Here is a 27,706-nt window from a genome sequence, read left to right as displayed (position 1 = left end):
GAAACAATACGAATTTAGATTTTGTAGATTTTTTTGGTTTCCATTGGTGGATTTCAAGATAATTTAACGATCCAAATAATACAGATAAAAGGGGAATTTATTAATGATTTCCTTAAATATCTCAAAAAATATATTATTTACCTAATATTTGCTAGTCGGCATGGTATGGCTTGAAATCTGAGCTTAAGATAATTGGTTCTCAACTCAAATACCTGAAAGTAGCACAGAGGTAAAAAACATTCCATCAAATCAAATCAAATCTGAACTATACCAGTTACAACCTTTTTTGAAATATTATTCCTAACAAGTAACGCAAATGTATACATTTTCAGAAATTAAAAAAAAAATTACACTCAGAAATTTCAAGAATTTGTCTCATTATTTACAAAATAATAATAAATTTTGAAATATAAAATTTGAAAAATAATAAATGAAGAATATTTAATCTCCACAACAAACTAAAATTTCAATCTCCACCTTAACTATATTCAATCTCCACTTAACCTACATTTAATCCACACAATTAATATATGACTTTTTTAGTCTCGACTAAAACAATATCTAATCTGAACTAAAAGTATATTCAATCTCAACTACAACTTTATTCCGTCCCCTCTAGAATCATATTAAATCTCCAGTAACATTATAGATAACCTCAACGAAAACTAAATTTAATCTCCACTAAAATTCTATTCAATCCCTATTAACCTTATAATCAATATCCACTAAAAACTATTTAATTTCTATTAACCTTATATTTAATTTCCACTAAAAACTCTATTTAATTTCTTTTAACCCTATATTTAATCTCCACTAAAAACTCATTTAATTTCTATTAACCTTATATTCGATCTTCACTAAAAACTCTATTTAATCTCCACAACAGAACTAATTTATTTCATCTAAAATTATATTAAAAGTACCCCCCCTCCAAAAAAAAAACTCTATCTAATCTCCACTATAGTACTATATTTAATCTCCACTAAATCCATCTAATCACCTCTGAGATAGATTTAACTTCTGCGTCTCCAAAGTCTACAAAGTCCAAGTCTACTGTTGATTGAAGGTAGTCGTACTCATTCACATGTATCTCAACCACCTGATTAGATTCAATGAGATTTCAGTCAACCATTGAAATATCATAAAAATAATTGATACTCTTTCAATGGTAGTTTCCAACAAGGTTTAAAAACTGGTTTCATAATTTAAACCATGCTTATTGTTTAATCTTGACAATTTAGAAAATGCAAAAGTAATAGTATCATGAATCATCGTTGTGTTAATTAGTATGCCGAACTTTTTGGAACTCCCCAATTACCCTACTCTTTTGTCTTGAGTAGCTGGAATAAAAAATATGTAAAATATATCGAACCCTAGTTTACCTTAGCCCTGTAGTAACTATTGTCCCCTGCAAAGGATGAAACAACGATATCTCCAACATCAACCCTCTCTAGTTTATGGAACACCTGAGAAATAATATTGTTGTTTTAAGCTTCTAATTTCCAAAATGTAATCTTCTGATTCCAAAGTTTCTGGGCCCTGTTGTATACAGGAGAATAAGTTAAAAGAAAAAAGCAAGAATAAGAAAAAATACAAAATATAAAGGGACATTTTAAATAACATGACCATTCATGCAAAGATGACAAAGTCCGATTCACAAAAGTACGGTTTAAAGCTTTATATGATCAAGTATGAATTAGATATCAATGTTTATTATTTTGAAAACTGATAAATTTTAATGGTGGCCTGTGGGTTTCTACAAAAGTGACTTGCACATGTTCTACTGCAGGAAAACAGGAAGGAATATCAGAATTCAACACTTTAAACCTAGAACAAACGACAATATCTTCCACATTATTGCTCAGATACATGTTTCAAGGGTACTTCTGTGTATCGGACACTACCATCTTTGAATGAAGGGTCTCTTAAAATTATGCCTACAACCACTTCAAGACAAAATTTCTCGTTTTATTGTAAGGGATTCTGAAAGATCGATTTTAATTTGTTCATTTATTCTTTTAGTTCATAATTTAGATAGATGAGTTCAATCTAAATTTTCAGGTACAAGCCCATTAAATCTGCTCAGACCGAGCGCGTAAAGAGAAGCGGATAGACGAGTGCACGCAGCACAGGGAGGCTCAGAGCACAGAAGAAGGACTCACTCCTATTCGGAGGTCCAGGGATGTTGGACGTGTGACGAATTTAAACAAAAATTCAAAGATTTTTATTTTCAGGGGAGTATTTCTTAAGAAAGGCTTCCATTGATTCACAAAAGAACAGGATCACAGATCATTCCTCGGATAGAAGGGTTTCATTTATTTATTTATCCCCTCTTCTGGCATAAATTCTATAAAATCTCTTTAACGAACACACAAAAAGAAGGCTTATTAAAACTTTTCTCATGTACACACTATTCTAACACGCATGTATGCATTCTGAATTTGCTTTAACATATTTCAAATCTTATTTTATATTATAGAAATTCAGCGCAGATTTTCAATAGAAATGTTTTTATCTTAAAGGGAGTGTGCGCTGTTTAGAGTTAAAAATATAAAAATTAAATGTTTAAAGGGACATAATTTAAATGGACACTTTTATCTTTACCCGATTTCCAAAGATACCCTTTCTTAAAGTGTTACATTAAAAAATAATTCTTCCTTTAATCGAAAATGCCATTTTCCATTCATATTCAGTACACTTCAATCGCACGGATGGAATGAATTTAAAAAAAATAAATAAGCGTTGTGGGGATTTCATTCGTATATTTCATTTTATGTTCACGAATTAAAGGGGACAAAATAAAAACTTTCTGCTACAGAAACAATGGATGAAATAATCAGAACTGAACATTTTTTAGGTAAAAAAACGAAGATATCTACCAAATCATTGATCATATTAAGGTTTGATGGTAATCGGGCATGTTCTTTAAAAAAAATTACTTGAAATAACAACGTCATTCTTAAAAAACCGCAATGATAACTAACAAAAAATATTTCTTTTTTTTCAAAATTTGCCGAGATATGATTGTATGTAGGGTTTTTAATCGTTTTTGACAACAATCGTTAAACGATCGTTTTTTGTTTCGTTTTTCAATCGTTTTCAACAACGATCATTTCGTTTTCGGAAAAAATCGATAGTTTTTTTAAAACGACCCACTCGTTTTGAACTTTTAGAAAACAAATAACGATCGTTTTTGAAAACGATTGTTTTTATAAAAACGATTTGCGACCGTTTTTTATACGATTGTTTTTTAAAAAACGATAATTTTTGAAAAAACTATCGTACTTGAAATTTTTTATTGACAATTATGTTAACGATCGTTAACGAAGGGTTGTCGTTAACGATCGTTAACGAAACGACGAACTTTATAAAAACGGTCGTTTTTGGAAAAACTATGATTACATGCAACTTTATTGAATGTCGTCTTACATGAAGTTTAACAGTTGTGGGGGAGCTAACTTCTTGATATTTTCTTAAAAACTACTCAATTAGTACAGATGCCCTTTAGGTTGGTTTCCTCTCTTCGTTAACGATCACGATCGTTAACGAAGGTTTGTTGACAACCTTAACGAAACGACGAATTTTATAAAAAACGATCGTTTTTAAAAACGGTCGTTTTGAAAAACGATCGTTTTAAAAACGACCATTTTTAAAAAACGAACTTCAAAAAAAATTATCGTTTTTAAAAACGATCGTTTCGTTTTCAATTTTTCGTCGTCGTTTTCATAACGAAACAATCGTTTTTCAAAAGAATCAAAGCGTTAACATCCCTAATTGTATGCGGTAGGAACGAGAAGAAAAGAAGAAAGGAAGAACAAGGAATATAAAAACATCAAAATATTTACATCTACTGTCATATAACTATTTAAAAATATTGTAAAACTTAATTAAAATAAGTTATTAAAGTTAAATAAGTTTTTGAAAGAAAGTTTTGTCTAAATGATTCCAGCACAAGGTTCCATATTTTGTCGAATTTTTTTTCCCCTCATGCTTAAAAACTTTTTTTTTCTAGTATGTCTAGTATTTTAAATAATATGCTGGAAAGAATTTTTTTATTTTTTTGTTGAAAAGGTGAGAAAACTAATGGTTTCCAATATTCAATTTGTTTCAATTTTGTCCTTACAAATTCATTCTTTAAATATATACTCCAAATTTGAATACATGTCAGCTACTAATGAGAATATCTTCTCCCGGGATTAATTTTTTTAGTGTAAGAAAACCAAATGTGTTGAAATTAGTAAAACTTCTTAAAATTATGTAGTAACGTTTTTTAAGTAAAAAAAAAAACATAAAAGTCTTAAAAAGCGAAGGAAGCTAAAGGCCGAACACTACTGGCTACCTGATTTTCCTGTTTAGAATAGTAAGAGGTCATTTCCTGGGTCAACTTATCCAGATCAATAGAGCTTGGCCCAACATTCTGCACCCAGAACATTGCAGGGGTAGATATACAAGATACATACACCTAGGGGAAAATAGTTTCTACATATATCAGGAGTTTCTATCTGAATCACCTGTTTATATCTATATCTGCTATTTTATCAGTATCAGGCTCAACTGTTTCTATTTATATCAGCTTTTTTAAAATGTATAAACTGTTTCTATATTTATCCGCTGCTTCTACCGTATCAGTTGTTTGATTTTAGTATCATCTTTTTTACCTATATCAGCTATTTATAAATGTATCAGCTAATTCAACTGGTATCAGCTATTTATAATTTTATCAGCTTTATGATCTGTATTATCTGTTTCTTTCTGAATCATCTGTTTCTACTTGTATTAACCTTTTCCATTTGTAACGCATGTTTTAGCTGTTTCTAACTGTATTAGCTGTTTCTAACTGTATTAGTTGTTTCTAACTGTATTAGCTATTTTTACTTGTATCAGCTTTTTCTACCTGTATCAGCTTTTTCTACCTGTATCACCTATTTCTACCTGAATCAGCAGCTTCTACCTGTATCATCTGTTTCTATTTGAACTAGCTGCTTCTACCTATATCAGCTATTTCTATCACAATCAGCTGGTACTACCTGTATTAGCTGATCGGATCCAGTCGACCGCAACTGCTCCTAAAAAATAATGCTTGGTTATTTTTTTCCCTTGTGGGCAATACCGAGGAAAAGGAATATTTAGATAAAATTAAAATGTTTCTAACCGGATCCGCTTAATTTTGGCTCCACAAATCAAAAGATAAAATTTTCTAAAAAACACCATTTCACAAAATCTTGCCTTTGATAAATCAATAACCTATAATGTATTTTGTAGATAACATATTTACAATATCGATTCTAAACCAGTATCGTTCTAGGATTCTGATCCGGAAGTTTAAAACCTGTGAAATAGTTCCGGAAGAAATTAAATTGTCGTCTTCCTCAGGATCATACTTCAGGAATAGTGGCTGCTGGTACTTCAGCCGAGCAGGCCGGTCAGTCTAGTCATCAATCAATCAATCAATCAATAAATCAATCAATACATCTATCAAATAATAGGTCTATCCATCCATCTATCAATCAATTAGTTAATAAAAAAAATCAATTAAGCCATCAAGCTATCAATTAAGCAATAATTAATTCTTAATCCTTTATGCCATCAATCCATCAATCAATCATTTAATCTATCAATTAATTAAAAAGCAATCAAGCCACCAACTAATCAATTAATAAATTCTGTAATCCATCAAGCTCTCAATCGTTCAATCGATCAATCAATCAATCAAACAATCAATCAACCAATTAATCAATCAATGAAACATTTATTCAATTGACTGTGGAGACAGGGGATTTATATTTTAAGAAATTTAACCCTCCCCCTATATTATTTAATATTTATGTAATATTTGGCTATTATCGACATAAGCAATAATGGGACAAACTTCAATAATCAAAATAATGACAGCAATGCGAATGACATTAATAATTATAATAATGATATTTCAAACACTTGTTATTGAGATTTACAATAACAGTAAAAATATGAAATGACAAAAAAAAAATGAAAATTATAATAATAATAATTTTTTATTTAAAGCTGTACCATTCTTAAATAAAAGAATTAAGAATCACCTGATTAAAAATATTTTGATTTGTTTCTAATCCAGTCTGAATTATTCCTTGAGCCTTCACAATCTAAAAATTCTTTTTTCATTATCAAAATAATTCTGATTTAAAATCTTTATAAATTATAAGCTATGACTCCATTTAGCACTGATAAGGAATGAAATTGACAGAATTAATCACGATATGAGATAAGAAACAATGATAATATCCTTATTTTACCAAGGTTTACCAAGTAAGTACTATTATAAAAATAAATACACTAGCTGAAGTGCCACTGGAATTATTCATAAAACGAATTTTGAAAAAATTCGATTTTTTAGCCTATGTTACCTCCGGGGTACTCAAGGTTTCCCTTAAAAAATGTACACCCATTCGGCCCAACCGTTTGGCCAGCCATAGCTAACATATAAATATAAATGAACGAAAAGCTTTATTATATGAACTAGCTTGAGAACCCAGCGCTGCACAGATTACTTAAAGTTACTCCCGCCGTTTACCGGCATTTGAAGGATTTTACCGGGAAACTAAATTTAATCTATTTAAGTCGACACTCTCAAGTTAGAATCTCAAAACCAATCTAAGAAAATTCCCGTGGGTCGCTCGAATACCCCAATCAAAATTTGAGTCAAATCGGTCCAGGGGCTCTTGAGTTATGATCGGAAAAACAAACCAAACAGATATTACAACTTTATATGAAATATGAATTGCGCTCATTAAGGTTTTTACTAATTATGTTTGGAGTAACCATATCTTTATCAAATATATATTGCGTTGTTTTTACTAATCATGTTTGGAGTAACCATATCTTTATCAAATATGAGGCTGCAGTCCTAAAAAGCTCCATATAATTATTCAATTAAAAAAAAAATCTGCAGCATTCCATTATCAGTAGTAGGGTTAGAAGCCTGTTAAATAGGAACTAAAAGGGTAGATTTGTTTTTGGATCAATGACAATGTTTATTTCTATGTAAATGTTCTTACACTAGGGCTGGACACGTCAGGATTCTTCAAATAATAAAAATAAATAATAATAATAATAATCTGCTAAATACCTGATCTCTAGGTCCTTGAAGAGTTATCTTAATTTGACCAGGGCAGTCCTCACAATTCTTCAGTTAAATTCAAATATAATAAAGGGACTATCCTAGTAATTTTATGCAACCCTCCATTTTAAGAGTTACATTTCCGATTCAAATGGTATCTTTAATCCATAAGTGATGCAAAAATGCTTTTTTCCTATCTGATTGATAAAATATAAATTGAATTGTGTGTTTTCTTAAAAAAAAGTGACAAAAAATCTTATCGTTTTTCAAATTGAAAAAGATGGTTATTTGAAATTAAAAAAGGGGTCTCTTAAAAATAAAAATGTCTAGAAATATAAAGATCAACAAGGGGGGGGGGGAGTGTCATACAAAATCAAGTACATTAAAGGACAACAACGTAATAGTGCATTAAACCTCTTTTTTCCATACTAATCTTCATTTCTTAAATACTGCCCAATCATATTTTCGTCTTCATGGAACAAAAACTTAAAAATTAAAAATTTAGCTTTTACCTTTTCTACGTAGAGTCTACATCTAGATTTTTCTTCTATACTTTTAATATGTTCATCATGTCGGCCTAGGGAAAAATTTGAAATAAGTGATTCCCTTTAAAATACAGTAAGTGCAGGGACTATGCAAGTTCTATCTAAAAGTCTACTAATACCTATCCAAAACTTACCTAAAAGTCTACAAGTACCTACCTAAAAGTCTACAAGTACCTACTTAAAAGTCTACAAGTACCTACCTAAAAGTCTAGAAGTACCTACCTAAAAGTCTACAAGTACCTACCTAAAAGTCTACAAGAACCTACCTAAAACTCTACAAGTATCCATCAAAAACTTTACAGTACCTAACAAAACTTTACAAGTACCTATTAAAAACTCTACAAGTAACTAAAACTCTCGGATATCTACCTACTTGTACTAAAACTGTACAAGTACCTACCTAGTAACTATTTCTAACACTCTATATTTATCTACCTAGTAACTAAAACTCTACAGTACCTACCTAGTAACTATTAATAAAACTCTACAAGTACTTACCTAGTAACTAAAACTCTACATGTATCTAGTTGGTAACTAAGACTCTTCATTACCTACCTAGTAACTAAAAATCTACAAGTATCTACCTAGTAACTAAATCTCTACAATTACCTTCCTAGTAACTATTACTAAAACTCTACAAGTAGCTACATAGGAACTAAAACCTACCTAGTAACTAAAATTCTACAAATATCTACCAAATAACTAAACCTCTACAAGTACCTTCCTGGTAAGTTGGTAACTAAAACTCTATAAACACCTACCTAGTAACTAAAACTATGCAGTACCTACCTAGTAACTAAAACTCTACAAAAACCTACCTAGTAACTAAAATTCGACAAATATTTACCCAGTAACTAAAACTCTACAAGCACCTACCTTGTAACTAAAACTCTATATGTATAAACCTTGTGACTAAAAATCTACAAGAACCTACCTAGTAACTAAAACTCTACAAATATCTACCTAGTAACTAAAAATCTACAAAAATCTACCTAGTAACTAAAAGTCTACAAGTACCTACCTAAAACACTGATAGCGGCTGATTGAGGTATATGAACAATTTGTGACTCCATTCTAAAAATATATTAATATGTTTAACATTGCATTTAGATCTTTTTTATAATTTTAATTGTAAAAACTGACTCACTGACCTGGGCTGGGATAGGATGGTTTGCTGTATAAGGATATCCGCCAATTTAATCCCATCGGGATATCCTAAGAAAAATGCTGTCTCTAGATTTCCAAATATCCTATTTTTCAGAAAAAAATATGACTGAAAAAATTAATTCTGTGATCCAATATTTTTAAATCCAAATTTGAAAAAAAAAAATTTAATGAATGGCGAAAAGCTAAAATACTTTTTTCCTAATCCCCCCCCCCCCCATCTATTTTCTTACTCTTAGATGCCATACAGATATTTTTTATAAAATAATTCCCGATTTCCATTCATTAAAAACGTAAATCAAAAATATTTCTGTGAATGTTTTCAATTAAATTTTCTTTCAATCAAAAACAATCGAATTAGATCAATAATTTGGTGAGAAAATTAAGTTCTATAGAAAAGGGGAAAATGCTAAAAATTGCAAAAAGACATTCGGGAGGAAAACGTTTAAATGATAATCTTTAAGGTAATATTTATACATCTAAATCTTTCTTAACAATAAATGCATTTAAAATTAAAGTGACTGTTTAGGCGTAAACATTAAAATTAAAGAGACTGTTTAGGCGTAAACATTAAAATTAAAGAGACTGTTTAGGCGTAATTTCAATTGACCCCCCCATGCGAAGTAGGCAATGTCCGATTTACAGAGGTATCCTTAAAAGTTTTGTCTGATCAAGTATAAATTAGAATGTTTAAGATTTTAAAAACTGATTATTTTAAATGGCATGTTAACTGAAAACATATAAGAATTATTAGAATTAAGTACTTTTAAACCTAAAAAACGACACTTCCATATTATTGATCAGATAAAGGTTTAATAGATACCGTTGTGAATCGGGCATTGCAATATGTAAATGGAGTGTCACTTGAAATTATGTTTACAGTCCCTTTAAATAAGAAATGTTGGGATTTGCTTTAAGCTTCCAAGTTGAACTGAAAAATAGTTTAATAGTCTGAACCATTCTCCTTGCTATACAGACTTTTATAGGTTTCAGAACACGGCTTAATTTCAGCCATGTTGCCATATTAAAGCAAGGATCACTTACAAACTGCTAAAAAATAGTTTGAATTTAAAGGGAGTGTCTGGCTAGACATGGTAGTGAGCTGAGAATGCAGTATTGTAGAGAAATTATTAGAAATCATTTGAGACCTATAAGACGTTTTTTCGGTGTATAATCATTCAGAAAGAGTGAAAATTCAATCATGAAAATCCTCCTGGATTGTCCCACTCGTCAGGCAGGCGTGCAAATTATTTCTAGAATATTTCTCTACAATACTGTATTCTCAGTTCAAGTACCATGCCTAGACACTCCAATTAAAGAAAACTAACCTGATATAGATAAGACCTTGTATTGATCTGTCTCCAGATGATCCTTGACGTATATCCTTGTATTGGTTTTACTCTGGATCTCTCTAGAGACAGGGTACGGTAATGGGCGATTACATTAATACAATAAAGACGACCTTTTCATTTGATGTTTTGATTGTTAAAAAGCTTTTTTCAAAATTACAAGTTTACAGTAATTAATTAAAAGCTTTTTTTGATTGACAGCTTCTCTTGGCTTCTATGTTTATGTGAATCCATGCTGTTTAACAGATTGATATAAATCAAAATTCAAATACAAAGTCGTACTTATTGTATTGATATATGCGACGACTCGATTCGATGATCCGGGTACGTAGGTCAGATTAATTCTGGCTGCTCATCCACACGGTTTGTTAGTCAATAAATGCATTACATTTAATACCCATCAACATAGTGCTTTGGTCAATACGTCCATTCCTTTAAAGATAATCAGCATTGTTCTTTAGACAATACACCCCTTCCCTTCAAACACATCAGCGCTTTTCATTATTCAATAAATTTAACCCTTTTAAAGCTCAGCAGCACAGGCTCTTAGTCAATACATTCTTCCCATGCAAACTCATCAGCACGGTTCGTTAGTAAATACATTCATCCATTTTATAGCTCGTCAGCGCGGTTCATTAGTAAATACACCCATCCACTTCAAACTCTTCAGTACAGTTCATTAGTCAATACATCCACACCATTCAAACTCATTAGCACAGTTCATTAGTCAATAAATTCATCCCCTTGAGAGAAAAACAACCCTTTCCTTTAGTTACAGTACGGACTTGCAATACGGTTGTTTCAAAAAGTTTTTTAAATGGCAGCAAGGTTTCTAATAAACATACCTGATATTGGCTCCATGTCTACCAAGAACTATTCCAACATTTTCCTTAGATATTCTCACATCAAGAACAGTCATCTTAATAACAGATAGGGCTTAAAGGGACTGCAGACGTATTATTCATTGAACAACAGTGGGGCTTAAAGGTACTTAGGCGAACATTTTAGTAAACATCTGTAGGAAAATTCCCAACAGAACCCTTTAAACCGTTGCCTTAGCAAAAATAATAAATATTTTATTTTTATTTTAAAAATTGGATTATGTTAGTGATTTCTTTTGTATACAAAAGATTACAAACTATCTGTTTTTCCTAAGATAAATTAACATTTTTAATTATTAAATAATGTAATAGTTTATCAACAATAATATCATTAATAATATTATAAAAATTTCTTTTATATACCTGACAAGTTAAATTTTGGTTCTCACACAGTTTTTCTTCATTTTTTAGAAGAAGATACAAACACAGTCCTGTAGCCCCTGAAAAAATTGTGCCATAAAATCAACTTATTACATTCAATAATAATAACAATAATAATTATCAGTCAATTATTATTCAGTAAAATCAAAAATAACCACAAGATAATAGAAAAAAGCGGGTGCAACAAGATTTCAGCGGGTTTATTAAAATGAATCCAAAACACTTAGAATAATTAAATGTATGGGGGGGGGGGGGGCTGATTATATAACACATTTAATCAAACATTTAAGGTAAAAATGTAACTTAATTGGAAAACAATAAGATAGATTTACAACTAAAAAAAATATTTGCTCAAAACAACTTTTGAAAAGATTAGAGAACAAAACTTTTGAATTGATTAGCGCTTATTTTTAACTTCGATATCCACAACATTAACTTGAAAAATTTAAGGAGTTAACTTTTTAAATCTGGAAAAGTTGTCCATCCCAAAATGCCTGATTAAGACACTTTAATAAGTTCATTTATTGCTTCTAGATATAAATACATAATAAATAACGAGTGTATTAAAGGAGAATAAGATGAGAAGGTCTTCTCTGGTTCCAGAATTAGACGTTATTGATTTGCGGACTTTATAATCCGGGGATATCATCCTCTACAACATTTGAAAAAATGGAAGAGATTTCCAACGTTTAAGGTTGAACCAGCGAGGAGAAAGGAAAGGTCTAAGCAATGATTTAAATGCGCAATAATGAGCAATACACAGATTTTAGATACAAAAGTTTCGACCCCAAATTGTACTAGAATTTAATTAAAATTCTGGCATGACTCATTCGAAAACAAAATAATTAATTAAGTCTATTGAAACAAACATTTCTCTAAAACCTCAAATAAATATTTCTTTAGAACCCACATAAGACAATAACATTTTTTGAATAGATCTGAGGGAAAAACTTTTGTACTGGACAGCGATTATAGCGTCAGCGACACAACTCAATATCCAGTTCGTAGAATTTCCAAAAAAGGCGTTAACCTCTAAATGAGGAGAAATTATCAATCTGCAAACAATAAAAGACACTTAAACTATGATATCAAACGGACCTAAATGTATGTCATGCAAAGATGTCAACGCCCGAATAATAACCATACACATCTTTTTCTGATTAAGTATAAATTATTTATCAATGTTTAAAATTATTATTATTTGTGATTTCTTTACATAAGTGACTTGCAAATTTCTACTGCAGAAAACCATATAGGAATTACCAGAAATAAACACTTAGAAACCTAGAAAAACAACAATATATTTAACATTATTGAACAGATAAAGGTTTCAAGGGTACCGTTGTGAATCTGGCATTGCCATCTTTGCCTGGAGGCTCCCTTGAAATTACGCTTAAATGGCAAAATTTCTATTTATCACTTTCTAATGTACCTGTGATTGCAGCCCCAAGCAACAGTGGACCGAGTGAAGACTTGTCCCCCATTTTGAACTTGTACAATTTATCACTGTACAGTAAACTACACAGTTTACATTGTATTCATGACTGAATACCGTGTATTGTGCATACTGTACATAGTTCTGAAACATACAGATGAGATCATAAAAGCAATACCATGAGAACATTGAGAGCAAATAAACAGAAAAATGTGAAAATACTGAAAGGTATTTCTATAGATCTGGAATTTCCAATCCTTCCGATAAAGAAAAAGAGAAACTTGTTTTTGCAAGAAAAAACTAGTTCTTCATAGAGATAACAGTAATTTCAAATACAAAGTCTGCAGTCCCTTGAACCCTATCCTGGCTGGGAAATAAGGGGGGGAAAGAGGAAAATTTTACATGTAATGCATCACATAAAAAAAAGACTACCATGAACAGTGAACACATCTCTTAGACTACCAATCGTTTGTCAGAAAGTTGTCCTTTAATCCACCCCCCTTCAAAACCTTTCTTGAACCAAGCCGGATTTTAAAGAAAACAATTTTTTTTAAATGAGAGAACTAATTTACTTCTCTAGAAAAACTATTTATTTTTGGATTTTTATTCTGACCCCTCCCCCTTTTCCTCAAAATTTTAAAACGAGTAATGAAATAGCACGGCCGTGCAAAAATCCAATTTTTTTTCTCTGAAAAAAAACCATTCAAATCTTGAGAAGATAAAAATAAAACACTCAGGAGAAAAAAGTTTTAAAAGATTAAAAAGAAATGTGAAAAATATTAAATTACAATCAAGTTTTCCATTCTTTCAATAAAGATTCACTCATTCACTGAAATATAAAAATTTTATATTTTCCACTTGATTTGGACAGTATTGCTGTAAATAAAAATAAAGATATAAGAAACAAAATAGAAATAAAGAGTTTTATCGTAAACACCAAAAGCAGTCGTAAAGAAGAGAACTATTAAAAAGTTTTCGCACATCTAAAGTTAAACTAGATTATTTTACAAAAATAGATCAAATTGATTACAAAGAATTAATCGAACACTCGTTTTTCATTTTGAATTTGACTTTGAGTCGTCTTACATTAAAGGTACTGCAAGCGTAATTTCAAGTGACCCTCCATGAAAACAATGTCAATGCCCAATTCACAGTGGTACCCAGCTTCTTAAAAGGTTTGTTTGATCTAATAAGAATGATGTATCAATGTTTAAAATTAAATAATCTCATAATTTTTAATCGGGATTTCTCTAAAAACATGCCTTGCACATTTCTGCAACAGAAAAACATATAATAATTATCAGAATCAACACTTTTAGAAAAACGACAATATCTTCTACATTATTGATCAGATGAAGGTGTCAAGAATACCGCTTTACATGGACGGTCACGTCGTGAAATTACGCGTACAGTCCCTTTAAAGCAAGGGAAAACACCGGTGATTGTGAAATGCATTAATTAAAAAAATGCTTGAAACCGTGAACAAAATTGTGTAAGTGACAATTAAATAATTTCTACATAAAAAAGTTTTTAGGTCATCTTCAAACAATAAGACCCCGTCGTATTTTCTCCATTTTTACAGGAAGGAGTCTCACCATCTCCTTACAGGCCTCCAATTCTTCTCCAAACTATAAATATAAATTAATTTTAAATTGACTTTGCTAATTAATAAAATGTATATCGTTAACTTTATATATAGTCCTATGTTGAGCTAAGATTGCTCATTGTCAAGTATTTTTTGTTATGGACTATGGAACAGTGTTGAGTTGTAATCCTGCTGGCTTTATTTGTGTATCATGTTTTGTTCAATCTTTATCTGAGAATCATATCAGAGATGTTTACCATTTCAGATAACAATTATACAATGAGATTAGACTTCATTTATTGAGTAAATGGCCAATAAACCCACAAGGAAAGCATCCTTATCATTTTCAGTTGCATTATGTCTTTTATTGATATTTCAAGGATAACCACAAAATGGCCCTAGTCCTGCCATTTCCAAAATGTGGTCTGCCTTCTTTAAGCATTTGAAATTGCTATAGATATAATTGTATAATAGTCGCCAGATTAACTGTCAACTAATTCCAGGACTTTGTGATTATTACTGTAGTTGAAACTTGAAAAATTATTACTTCTCCCACTGCATCTCAACCACTTTGAAAATAATTTTTTCCCCAGTGGTTAGGAATGTTTGCGGAGAAAACTTTTTTTTCGGGGTTTATTCGCTGAATTAGGGAAAATAAATTAAGTTTTGCATAAAAAGTAAAAAAGTAGAAAAAAATTGCTTTTTGGTGGCTAATTTTTAATTTTTCCCTCAAATCTTCAAAAAATGATTTTTTTAATTCTTAAAAATATTCATCATACAGTGCAACTTACGAAATGTATTTACCTTTTCCACAGCTTCAGGATTCTGAACACAGTAATCAACTATCTTCTTGTAACTGGTGTAGGTATTGTTTATATTCTGTAGTTGCTTGTTACTACCCTCTTCTACTATATACTGAACAAATAAACAAATATATGTTTTATTAGAAGATTCAGGATATGAGGGTTTTTTATTTTATATTTTTAAGTGACTCCCCTATCTATCTCCCAATCTAATACGGTACGTTTGAACAGGTAAACAGGTAAACAGGTAAACAGGTAAACAGGTAAACAGGTAAACAGGTAAACAGGTAAACAGGTAAACAGGTAAACAGGTAAACAGGTAAACAGGTAAGCAAGTAAACAGGTAAACAGGTAAACAGGTAAACAGGTAAACAGGTAAACAGGTAAACAGGTAAACAGGTGAACAGGTAAACAGGTAAACAGGTAAACAGGTAAGCAAGTAAGCAAGTAATCAAGTAAGCAAGTAAGCAAGTAAGCAAGTAATCAAGTAATCAAGTATGCAAGTAAGCAAGTAAACTAGTAAACAAGTAAACAAGTAAACAAGTAAACAAGTAAACAAGTAAACAAGTAAACAAGTAAACAAGTAAACAAGAAAACAAGTAAACAAGTAAACAAGTAAACAAGTAAACAAGTAAACAAGTAAACAAGTAAACAAGTAAACAAGTAAACAAGTAAACAAGTAAACAAGTAAACAAGCAAAAAAGTAAACAAGCAAAAAAGTAATCAATTAAACAAGTAAACAAGCAAAAAAGTAAACAAATAAACAAGTAAACAAGCAAAAAAGTAATCAAGTAAACAAAGAAACAAAAAAATAACTTACTTTGCTGGCTAACCTGCCCAAGTAGAAGTTAGCTAGTAGAGCTGGTCTAGTGTTATCATCAACATACTTCACAGGATCAGCACCTTCGATCTTCATGGTGTCCAGAAATGTCTAAAAATAATTCAAATCTTTGATTGTTAACAAATAGTAAACGGCAAGCAGCTCTCTGGGAAAATCTGGCATGTCGCAAAAAGTATTGATATACTCATCATTAGTTTCTCTTCCTTGAATATTTTCCACCTGATGTTGATTGATATTTTAAACCATGATCTGAGAGTCAAAGAGCTAAGGTCTCTACCATCAGGTTGCAAAGATGTATATAGTGATTATATTAGATTATTTTCATTTATATGAAAATATATGAAAACAAGATTTTTATCTTTATTTTCTTATCCTTCACTCCACTTAATAAGTTTTCCATTGAATATAAACATTTAAAGCTCGAAACTCTTTGTTAAACCTGTAAAAAAATAATCAAATTGTACAAATTAAGGACTAAATGTTCCCTTCAAAACATTAATCATTATAGTTGTTACACAAAGAATGTACTAAAATTGGAGTAATGAAGAGGACGCACAGCAAGGACGCAGGGTGAGGACACACAGTGAGGACGCACAGTTGGGGAAGGGAGGCTTAAAGGGGTGTTATTTCAAAAAAGAAAACAAAGCTACCTGGAAGTAAAGAATAGCTTGGTTGACTAGAGTATTGACTTTGCTTGCAAAATGTTTATTAGAGGGCTGTTTGACCCATCTATCTCGCTTCAGGTCAACCATGTCACTGAAAATCTCACCCAACTAAACAGAGTTATAAATTATGAAGAAAAAAAAACAATAACCAAACAACCATCTAACCAACCAAATATCCAGGGGTGTATAAGAGGGGGGGGGATGAAAGCACGAACACTCTTGGTTTTCAAAACCAACCAAACATATCAACCGACCATACATATCAACCAACCAAATACATAAACCCACCAAACACATCAACCAACAAAACATATCAACCGACCAAACTTATCAACCGACCAAACATATCAACCAACCAAATACATAAACCCACCAAACACATCAACCAACAAAACATATCAACCGACCAAACTTATCAACCGACCAAACATATCAACCGACCAAACATATCAACCGACCAAACATATCAACCGGCCAAACATATCAACCGACCTATAACATATCGACCGACCTAACATATCGACCGACCAAACATATCAACCGACCAAACATATCAACCGACCAAACACATCAACCCACCAAACAAATCAACCCATCAAACACATCAACCCACCAATACATCAACCCACCAAACATATCAACTCCCAAAAATATATCAACCGATCCAAAAATCACCCAATTGCCAAACTACCATCTTGTAACCTAACAAACTAATAAATAACTAAGCAACTAACAAATGTGCAATGTGCAACGTTTCTTTTAACGTCTTGGTAACTGACTCCATAAAAACGAACAAGAGGAGCTGGGAACTTTTGTGTTGAATACTCAAAATCTAAATAGCTCGAGCTCGATCTCCATTTCTATTTTTTTATTTTAGTTACTCCTCCATAGTACAATAACAATGCGGGATATCGAATAAACACTAAATGAATCAGCAGATTAACAAAAGATCATGATAAAGAATAGATTTCGATATCCACAATACAAGAGTTCCCAGCTCAACCTACCAGACAATGTTCAATATATTATAAAAATTGATAAAGTCTACGAACCTCGAAAAGTATCTGCCGGATTGTAAGAAGATAATGTACAGGGGACAGCTCCCTGTTCAAGGGCTCTAACAGATCTGCTCTTCTTCTGCAAAATTAATATTGTGTCAGGAACTGTCCGATTGACTACAGGTACTCAAAACCTTTATCTCAACAACATTAAGAATATGGTCGCTGTGGCCAGATTCTCCATTGTTTCTGTATAAATAATCCGCAAATCAGGTCAACCTCAATTTAAAAACATGGATATCTCTTCTTGATGACACAAAGTGTACCTATGTGATTTACGGCTGTCAGTTTCTTTAATTAAATTTATTTTAATTACTAAACCAGGACACTTCTTGCAAAAATCTTTTTTAATTGAACAATTTTTCTTCATATTTAAAAAAACAATAAATAATAAATAAAAAACCCCAAAAAGCAATTGTGAAAAATTATCAAATACAGTAGGAAATGAACATAAGATTTGAAATACGAATTCTAGGACAAGAACGTTTTTGGTCGGATTTAAAGACTGATGCATTATTTAACAGTTTGATACTTTATTTTTTTATATTTGCATTATATTCACGGAAAATACCAAATACCTGTGCATCTTGCATTTACGGTCTATGTCGGATTCAAAGTAGATCAGGTGTTTGTACATCTGACTTAGGTCCCTTAATTATTCATAATTCTCAGGTGTGGGAAAACTCACTTTAATTACTAAAAACTTATCTTTACTTTTTAATATCAAATAAAACTTACAAGGTGTCTCAAAAAAATACAATTTAAAGACAAATCATAGATCATTTCTAATTTTATATATATTATATTGCATGACAAATTGCGAATTAAAACAGAGCTGGACACGAAAAGTTGGGTGTATCCATTGGAGTTGGGTTTAGCAAATGATTTGTACATTTTATCTCTGATAATTTTGATAGCAGTTAAATGGCACACCAGGACTAGGGGTATTTGATGAATACTAAAATTGAGTTAACGAAATAATGCCTCGTGAAAAATGGCAATATAGAAGTCGTCACTTAACTCCCTTGTTTATTATTTATGAGGACACCCTGTAAGATTATTGTTTAAATTTCACAAGTAAAATGCAGGATAACGAAATATAAATCAAGTTAATTTGGAGAAATGTTTTGAACAGATTCTCATTTAACCATATTTTTTCCATTTCATAATTGGAAAACAACTTGTATAATATTATTCAAATCTTTTTTTTATATTAGAAGTTTTTTGTTTTTGTGTTTGAATTCATTTATTTGATTATACTATAACTTTGAAGTTTTTAAAATATTATACATTTTTTCTAATGCAGGGTTACCCACAAAGGATGAGACTGTAAAGACTTCCCAAAACTCATAAAATATGACGATTTGAAGCTTAATTTTTCGTTTCTGCATTCAACTGAGTATTTTCATGGTTTACTAAATGATAAAGCAAAGAATTATGGCAGTATTGGCCTATAAGGAATGCATGAAAACGGACAGTATAAATTCCGTACATTGTGGGCAATCCTGTACACGGAAACTTCATAGGAACATGTAGGGGAAGAAGGCTATAGATGCAAGGGTCAAGAGCCAGGGTTCATGATTTATGATCGGACAAACAAACAAACAAAAATTACTGTATAGTGTATATGTATATTTTTATGTAAATGTATATATATATATATTTATACAAATTTTTATATATATATTCATATATATAAATTTAAATATATACATATCTGGTTAGGTTAGGTTAGAGAAACCTTGTTAGTTCTACGTAGTCTGAACATCGTTCGTCTTTAGTGTAATATAGCTGGGCATTCGTCACATGATGCTGTCCCCACAGGAATATAATTCGTCCAGTCTCGTAGTCATCAATTCTAAATTTTCGTACATTATTAAAGGGACTGCCGACATTTTTCGAGCACAGAAGCACCACTTAAAACAGATAAAGGTCTCCGTGTTTTTCTATCGAAAAATTAATAATTTTCTATTAAGGATTCTCTTTTCAAGTGACAAAAGAAAATGGGAGCAAAGTTTACTGTATACAATATACATGTATATTAAGATTGAAATGGTTAGGTTCTGCTTTCGTAGAAGGCCTTAGAAGAATCCTTCATCAGCCTATGGACGGGTTACTGCTATACATATACAATACATCCCAGTTCTATTTTGAATAAAGAATCTGGTAAATTATGGATCCAATGAACCAGACAAGAAAAATCCTCCCCAAAAAACCTTCTTTGAACTATCTTATAAAATACCTAAAATTATCATCCAGGGTAGTGGTGGTTAGTTACCAAGCTTTATAATGGGATAGAATAAAAGTAAAACGTGTTAATTTACAAACATATTTAGCTTTGAAAATAAAATAAAATAAAAAAACTTTTCAATAAAAATAATTCATGAATACTGCATAGCAGCCTGCAGTGGCAAGGCTAATGCACATCCAACATTTCACCTTAGTAATACAATTTAAAAATATTTTCAAAAACAACTATACACTACTAATTGTTACTTAATTAAGAAGTTAAGGATAATGTTGTGAAACAGGAACGTGACAACGAAGTTTTTATTTTTTCTGACCTTTTATCAGTAACCTCGGCCAGTCTTGATGATACATCTAGATTAGAAAACACAGGGCACTTATCTCTTGATCCAACTTCATCTGAAAACATTCGTTTCATGGGATCTATTCACAATGATAATTTTCAAAGTTTTTTTATTTTGTCCGATCAAGGATGAAAAAAGTTCTTAATTCTTAGAATTGTCAGAATTCAAAATTTATGTAAAGAAGAAAAATGGAGATGTGAAAGGATTAAAACGTATTATTATGATTTTGCCTTAAGTCCTTGAAGATATCCATTATTTTTTGTTTTTTTTTCTTCAAAAATATATCTTCCTCGGTTATTAACTAAAAATGGCCTTTCATCTTTTATTTGCATAAAATTCAAGTCAACCTTTTTCATTTTCATTTCATTATTTATTAATCAAATTATTGATTAACATTTTAAATTAAAAGTCCGAGAAAAAATGAAATAAAAAAGGTAATAAAAACAATAAATAACAAAAATAACTAGTTCAATGTGGGGGGGGGGGGAAACTATTCGACACTTTGCGACACCAAATTTTGTGCAGGCTGGGTTTGGTCCTAATAATTGAAAATGAAGGCTGAAATTTTGCATACAGCCTCTAAATGTGGTCATCTTCAAAGATCACGAAGAAAATTTGAGATCGGAGGGCATTGACCTCCACTTTGACCTCCGTGAATGATAATAAGTCATGTGAGGTATCAAATCATAGATTTTTTGTGATCCGATTCCATTCTGATGCCACATTAAGACCTCAGATGATCCTGGAGGTCGTGCCCTAAAAAATTTGCTTACCTCTGGAGGTCCAAATATTAATATAAAGAAAATAAGTCATGTCAGGTATCAAATCATAGGTTTTTTGGTGTTCCGATTCCATTCTTATACCCCTTTTTGACCTCAGATGATCCTGGAGGTCATGAAGAAACGTTTTTTTAATATTCTTAAATAACATGGACAAAACATGTAACAAATATTATTCTAGAAACTAGTTGCATGTATACAAACGGGTTGAGAAAAATATTGAACTTACATCATTGAAATTAAGATATAATAATGAAATTTAAAATCTCGCAGGTTTATGCAAATTCTTTCAGCTAGGGTTGCCTGTTATAGGTTTTTTTATTTTTATTGTGAAGACGGTATTTTGAAGAAATCTACGAATTAAATTATTGAATCATCAAAGGTAATAGTGATAATGAAATGATCGATTCTACGGTTCTACTATGGCTTTCATCGATAATTTCTTTTAAGAAATAATAACTAAATAGAAAATTAGTCTATAAGATAAAATTTTTACATGTTTTGTCAGGGTTATTCAAAAATTGTAAAAAAAACGTTTCTTCTGTTGACTAAAACCACTGGTGAAATATTACAAACGACTTAACGCTTTTATTTATAAATTGCACCTGTAAAAATGTCTAATTAGTATCGAATGAAATACAAAATTAGTCTTTACAATTCTGCACTTTCAGCTCATCTACCATGTCTAGCCGGTCTCTCTCTTTAAAGAAATACTTATTGGAAGTGTACCTGATGTTGTTACAAAGCAATTAGTTTCACTTGTAACTTAAAAAATTATTTATTGCGGGAAAGAGATCTGATTTTCTGGTTCTTAATATAATTTTGCTTTCTTTAATTCTATTTTTGCAAATCCTACCTTGAAGAGGTTCCCCTGAGAGATTTGCACAGTGCGAATATTCCAGTAAAGTTAAACCATATTTTGCACAAAATCTGCTCACAATCCCCTCCGTGGCTCTAAACACAATCATCAAAAGAAGATTGAAAAGATTATAAATATCAGAAATAACTTTATGCATGGAAAATAAAATGTGTACAGTGTACACTGTACATCATTAAACTAAATACAAACTGTAATAGAATGTGTCTCAGTCACATACAATGTGTCCATAGAAAAAGATGTTCGGAGTAATTCCAAGAAACTCTCCACGTACAAAAGAGCATGCCTGGTTAACATTTGAACCCTTAAACCATTGTTTTAGCAAAAATGATGAAGATATCAGTGTTTTTCAATCCGAAAACTGACGATTTTTAATTAAGGAATTTGTCTGAAAGGGATATGTTACTCATAGTTTCTCAGATAAAGGTTTAAAGGGTATGGTTGAAATTCAGTCATTGATCTCTTTAAATGGGCACTCACGACACTATGTTAATAGTCACTTTAAGGTTATATCGATAGAATTAGAGCCCTTTAATACCTTCTTGATTCTTTATTTTCATTCTCTTCTTCCAGGTTTTTATCCTCTTCATCCTTCTCCTTCACCTCCTTCTCCATCTCAGTCTTAGATCCCTTCTCCTCCTCCAGATCTTGAACCACGAGATCGTCTTCCTTGTATCTGTCCATCATAACAAGCGACGCGGCAAGATGATAGCGCGCAGCAGTAAAATTCTCCTGAAACGCGTGTTAATATTGATGATTTATCAATTGGACTAATAGCCGAATGAACTAAGCTTGCTGTTCACAAACCGACTTTTAGTAAGTTCAGGCGATTATTAGTCCCCTTGATATAACATCCAGAAAAATATTCAAAATCCTCAAAAATCATTTTGTGTAAGGGTAGCAGTTTTAACTATAACCTTGCTAATATAACATGAGTGAAATTGTTAAAACTCTCTTAGGTTTAAAACTGAAGAGTACGGTTCCCGATCAAATTGTTATCTGTTTAAAATCCTAGGCTACCACCTTTTACAAAACGATATTTTATTATCTGGGAAAATAGTAACAAAAACAGGGGCAGGGGTGTTTGATTTCAAGAATGAAATAGTTTTGAAGACCTGGGGGGGGGATTGCAAGATACGTTTTTTATCTATTTCATACTTTTTACCTTATTTATCCTAAAATTCATTTATTTTCTAAAATTCAAGAAAATATATATCCCTGCAGATAGGTAAACATGTCTGTCTGAAAAACAAAACAAAAATGTGTCCCTATCGTGATTTGTAACCGGAGCGTAAATATCACTCATTTTTCACCTGGTTTAAGTAAAACTGGGAAAGAGTTGCGCAGTTTCTTGTCCAGTCCATCCAGTCAAAGGAAGGCCGGTCAAGTTGACGACTAAGGGTAGTGTGACACAGCTCGGCTGATCTTATGCTGTTCCCGGCTTTTCCTTCAACCTGGAAATATGGCAGTAACACCAAAGAAAAAAAAATAATTAGAAATTTTTTAAAGAATATAAACAATTTTCTTGCTTCAAATTAAACTGTCTTTCCTGTAAATAGATCTTGTTAATATATTTTCTCTGCTCTTCCTGTGTGAATTGAAAATATATATTTTGGTTTTATTCATAATTTTTTCAGAGCACTGTTGGTAAATGCTATAAACAATCTTCTCCCTTTTTCAATGATATGCAAATATCACTCCACTTAAACCATTTCCTTCTAGCAAATTACCATCCTTCATATCCTAACTTTGCTTAAACTTTTTTGTAATTTTTTGTTTTGTTCATATTTTTTAAAGCAGCCCTTACCGGCTAGACAGGTCCTGACTTATGTATTGTAAATATGCATATAATAATTTTGAAATAGAAATAAAAAAAATGAAATTTCTTAGATGTTCAACATCATTATTATATTTTATTAATTTCTATCACTAGAATTAAAGACATGTCCAATGTCTATCCAATGAATAATAATGTAATTTACACTTAAGCCTTAGAAGAGATGTAATATTTTTTGTCATTTATTCTATCATTTCATTGTTCGTGAATGCTTCAAAAATAGACCATGTTTTTATCAAATTGTCTGTACAGTGTACATGAATGAATGCTAAGTATATTCTAAAATAACTTAAACATATGTTAACTGTTCCTTTAACTTTATACAAACAATTTAAAAATAATAATAGATCATCATAACAAGAACAATGCAATTGGAAAATATCATTTTTTATTATTTTTAGAAAAAAGATTTTGCAGCTACTGCTCTTCCATAGTTATCAAGCTTGCAATTAGTGTGTGTGTGGGGGGGGGGGTGTCCTTATCCTACAAGAAGAAACAAATGAGAAGAACTAGTAATAAATTTAGCTATAGAACAGAATGCCCGTACCAATTAGGCACTACTTTCTAATAAACAAAATTATCATTTCACAGTTAATTGATAACAAACCCAATCTACCTCTCCCTCTATAGTTTTACTCTCATTTAGTTCCTGTACATTTAAAGATTACCTGGGCTAAGTAATAGTAAGCATGGGTGATAAGTGAGTCTAGAGATTTTCCTTGATTATCAGGCTTATATTCAGAATAATTCAACAGATCACTGATATACCAGCCACATGTAGTAAACTAATAATGGGAATAATAATAAAAAGTAATAAAAAATAATAAAAAATAATAATAATACAAATACATATTTTCTTAAAATATGCGTGCTTGTTGGGCTCAGGTACTAGAAGACCCAGTTTGTACAGGGTGTCCCACATCAAATTAGACCACGTCAATGGGTCTAATACGATTTGGGGGACAAATCAGAAAATTTAAGAAGAATGAATCATTTTAAAAAATTTAATAAGGCTAATAGAAAATGTTGTTGGCAGAAAATGCTAGATTTTTCGCGTATTATGGTATTTTGGCGTTAAATATTGTTGATAATCTAATATTATATGGGACTCTCTGTACATAAAAATAAAGATATAATAGAAAGTCCTGAAATAAAAATAAAAATGTTGCAAAACAAAAATTCTAAACTTCAAGACATTATTACAATTACTAAATCTGTGATGATAACTTTTGAAGGAGATCAAGTTTAGGGATAAAGCTCCATGCAATGTTTAATGTTCATAGATTGACTGTTTTAAAGGTAGATTTTTGATGAGGTTTCCCTGAGTCTGAATATGTCTTGACTGTTCTCTTCTTGAAACTGAGAAAACACCTTCAAGGATTTCTCCAGATATTCCTGTCAATTAAATCTGTCAGAGGGTATCTTTTTTCAATTATCGCCCCCCTGCCCATTTGTTGAAAAGACAACAATCAAAGTTTAGGTAAAAGTGTCTTTCGTTTTTCATTGTCAGCCTTAAAATGTGAAAGTCATTAATATTTAGAAAAATAACTTTAAAATTGTTCCAAGATTTCTTTGATAAAAAAGAATAAGATTATAAAAGTATAAAAATTACCCTTGCAAGAGGAAAGTTTTCTCTTCCACACCAGATCACACCTATTTAATTATTTTTCAAAGGGACTGTAAGCGTAATTTTAAGTGACCCCTATGCAAAGATGGCAATACCCGATTCACAACGGTACCCTTGTAACCTTAATCTGATCAAAAATGTGGAAAATACCGTCGACGTTTTTCTGACTCGAAAGTGTTTATTTCTGTGAGTTTTTCCATTGCTCTTATAAGCAAGAAATGCGCATCTGGCATTGTATCTTTGCATGGAGGGTCACTTGAAATAACGCATGCAGTCCCTTTAATACCGACAAAAAAATATTCTCAGCCATAATATGGCTGGGCATCGATCCGATTTTACAAATATGAGAAAAGCAAATTTTAATTGTTACATAATACAAATTAAAAATATGTTTGTTCTTCATGGCTAAAAGGAGTTATGATTAAAAACGAATAAGATTTCAATCTGAAGTGCAATTTGCTAAAGTTTGTCGTGACTTTGATCTACCTAGATAAATTAATGCTTGAATTCTCTGCAAGATTATGTATCGGTCCTCCTTCACAACATCACAAAGCTCCAAACATCTTATAAAAAATGGATTTGAGCATAAAAATAAAATCATAATATTATTTCCCAGTTCATATATATATAAAGTTGTACTATCTCTTGGTCTGTTTGTATGTCTGATCATAACTTATGAACCCCTAGACCGATTTGCTTCAAATTTTAATTGGGCCAACTCTGGAATGTTCTTAGCTTGGTTTTGAGATTCTAAGTTGAATGGGTTCACTTTTTAAGATAAAATCGCTAAAATTGTATTTTACGACCAAGCACGGGTAAACCTGAGAAACGCTGGGTTCTCAAGTTAGTATATAATATTATTGTATTATTACTGCAACATTAATTCTAATTTCTCATTAGCTTAGATTCAAAGAAACGACGACATACTTGGTTAAAAACTTCTCTCCGAGAGTTAGCTCCTCAGTTTCTGCTTTGAGCACTCCATAAGCTGCAAGTACCCCAGCCTGCATTAGCATCTTTGAAAATGTGAACATCATAAATGGACAGGGGTGTATATTTTCCTTAAAAATCATTTCTCCCACCCCCCTTTTAGAAAATCATTTATTTCCTTCAGAAGTTATATATGATTTTCTATATTTTTTGTAGGGGTTTTCCGCTAAATTGAGGAGAATAAATGATTTTTTCGGGAAAATCAATGATTTTTTGGGTAAATAGTATAACAAAGAATGAAAAAATTTGCCTTTAGATGTCTCATTTTTCATTTTTTTCCCCTCCAATTCAACAAAAATAACCCCCCCCCCTGAAAAATATACACCCCAGTGAAGGGAATTGCAAAATAATTTAGACTCAAGTTATAACTTAAAATAGTCCAATGAACATAAGACAAAAAAGTTGTGCAGTGTAAACAGCCCCATTCAACTTATTAAGTGACTTGACTTCATAAGTTACTTGAGGACTCTAGTTGATAAATTAGAGCAAGGATGTAATGTAAGGAAAGTTATATGCGGTCGTGTATACTCTGCTTACATATTGAAACCAGTTCTCTCTGGGCGGGATTTGTAAACAAGAATAGATGCATTTCGAATATTTCTTTGATTTTTTTATGTGAAAGATGGATCATTTGTAAGACTTCGACATCCGTCTTGTGTTTACATTACCGCCCAGAGACAGTACACTGCAGTACAAAAGATGTGTACACTTCTGAAATAACTTTCCTTGCATTACATCCTTGAATTAGAGTGACACACAAAGAGCCCACAATGAAAAACAAACAACAATAAAATTAAAGCTAGTTAAACGGTGGCGCAGAAAGTCATGATTTAACAGGTAGAAAATGGCCTTATGCTTGATAACTTGCCTTTATAGCTGCCTGATGTTCTGAGTCAGGCCAGGTATTGATGACTGCCTGAATGTTTTCCAAGCAACCCATTGCAAGATATTTAGACCTTAAAATGTAGATTTATCATTTCTAACATTTTAAATAAACGTTAAATATTATTTTACACAGTTGGCCAAAAACTATGAAGTTGACCAAATGTAATTTGACCAATCGTAAATCGCCCGAATGTAAAATGACCAAATACAAATCCCCGAAATTAGCCAATTTTAAATTGATAAAAGTGAATTATTTGAATGTAAAAACCTGAATCCAAGAGGTCTCCTCTTCTAGGATATCAAGTAAATATCAAGTA

General features: G+C 31.3%; 2 protein-coding genes across 7 annotated transcripts; both read right to left on the bottom strand.

The window, feature by feature from the left end:
* Positions 1-141: 141 nt before the first annotated feature.
* On the bottom strand, positions 142-12,996 carry LOC111711380 (tudor and KH domain-containing protein homolog; the record flags this gene model as incomplete). The annotated part of the gene is given in 15 exon segments (XM_023485722.1): positions 142-212; positions 1,001-1,099; positions 1,383-1,466; positions 4,340-4,462; positions 5,028-5,066; positions 5,330-5,428; positions 6,060-6,122; positions 7,106-7,162; positions 7,609-7,673; positions 8,663-8,715; positions 8,793-8,856; positions 10,134-10,216; positions 11,000-11,073; positions 11,399-11,475; positions 12,849-12,996. Coding segments are annotated over 15 exon segments (1,103 nt in total), but the record flags the coding sequence as incomplete, so codon positions are not given.
* LOC111711379 (KIF1-binding protein) lies at positions 12,994-27,479 on the bottom strand. 6 transcript variants are annotated; one of them, XR_002767236.1, is made up of 18 exons: positions 27,373-27,479; positions 26,442-26,518; positions 26,001-26,077; positions 25,500-25,540; positions 25,209-25,282; positions 24,556-24,646; positions 23,364-23,504; positions 22,589-22,782; positions 22,030-22,127; positions 20,368-20,449; positions 19,545-19,661; positions 18,382-18,453; positions 17,798-17,882; positions 16,731-16,853; positions 16,060-16,170; positions 15,241-15,351; positions 14,262-14,479; positions 12,994-13,947 (listed from the first exon to the last, which is right to left on the bottom strand). XR_002767236.1 is itself a non-coding variant. In XM_023485721.1 (17 exons), exons 1-17 carry the CDS (start codon positions 27,442-27,444, stop codon positions 14,393-14,395), a joined length of 1,653 nt encoding a protein of 550 aa, XP_023341489.1. In that variant the 5' UTR covers positions 27,445-27,479; the 3' UTR covers positions 12,994-14,392. The 6 variants fall into 6 exon arrangements, 1 of the variants encoding a protein (XP_023341489.1); XR_002767237.1 differs by having other exon boundaries at positions 12,994-13,932; XR_002767238.1 differs by having other exon boundaries at positions 14,288-14,479.
* Positions 27,480-27,706: the final 227 nt, after the last annotated feature.

Source organism: Eurytemora carolleeae, unplaced genomic scaffold (genome assembly GCF_000591075.1).
Source record: "Eurytemora carolleeae unplaced genomic scaffold, Eaff_2.0 scaffold1160, whole genome shotgun sequence".
In the NCBI taxonomy this organism is placed as follows: domain Eukaryota; kingdom Metazoa; phylum Arthropoda; class Copepoda; order Calanoida; family Temoridae; genus Eurytemora; species Eurytemora carolleeae.
The sequence above is the reverse complement of the archived record's forward strand: the minus strand, read 5'-3'. Positions and strand labels throughout refer to the sequence as shown.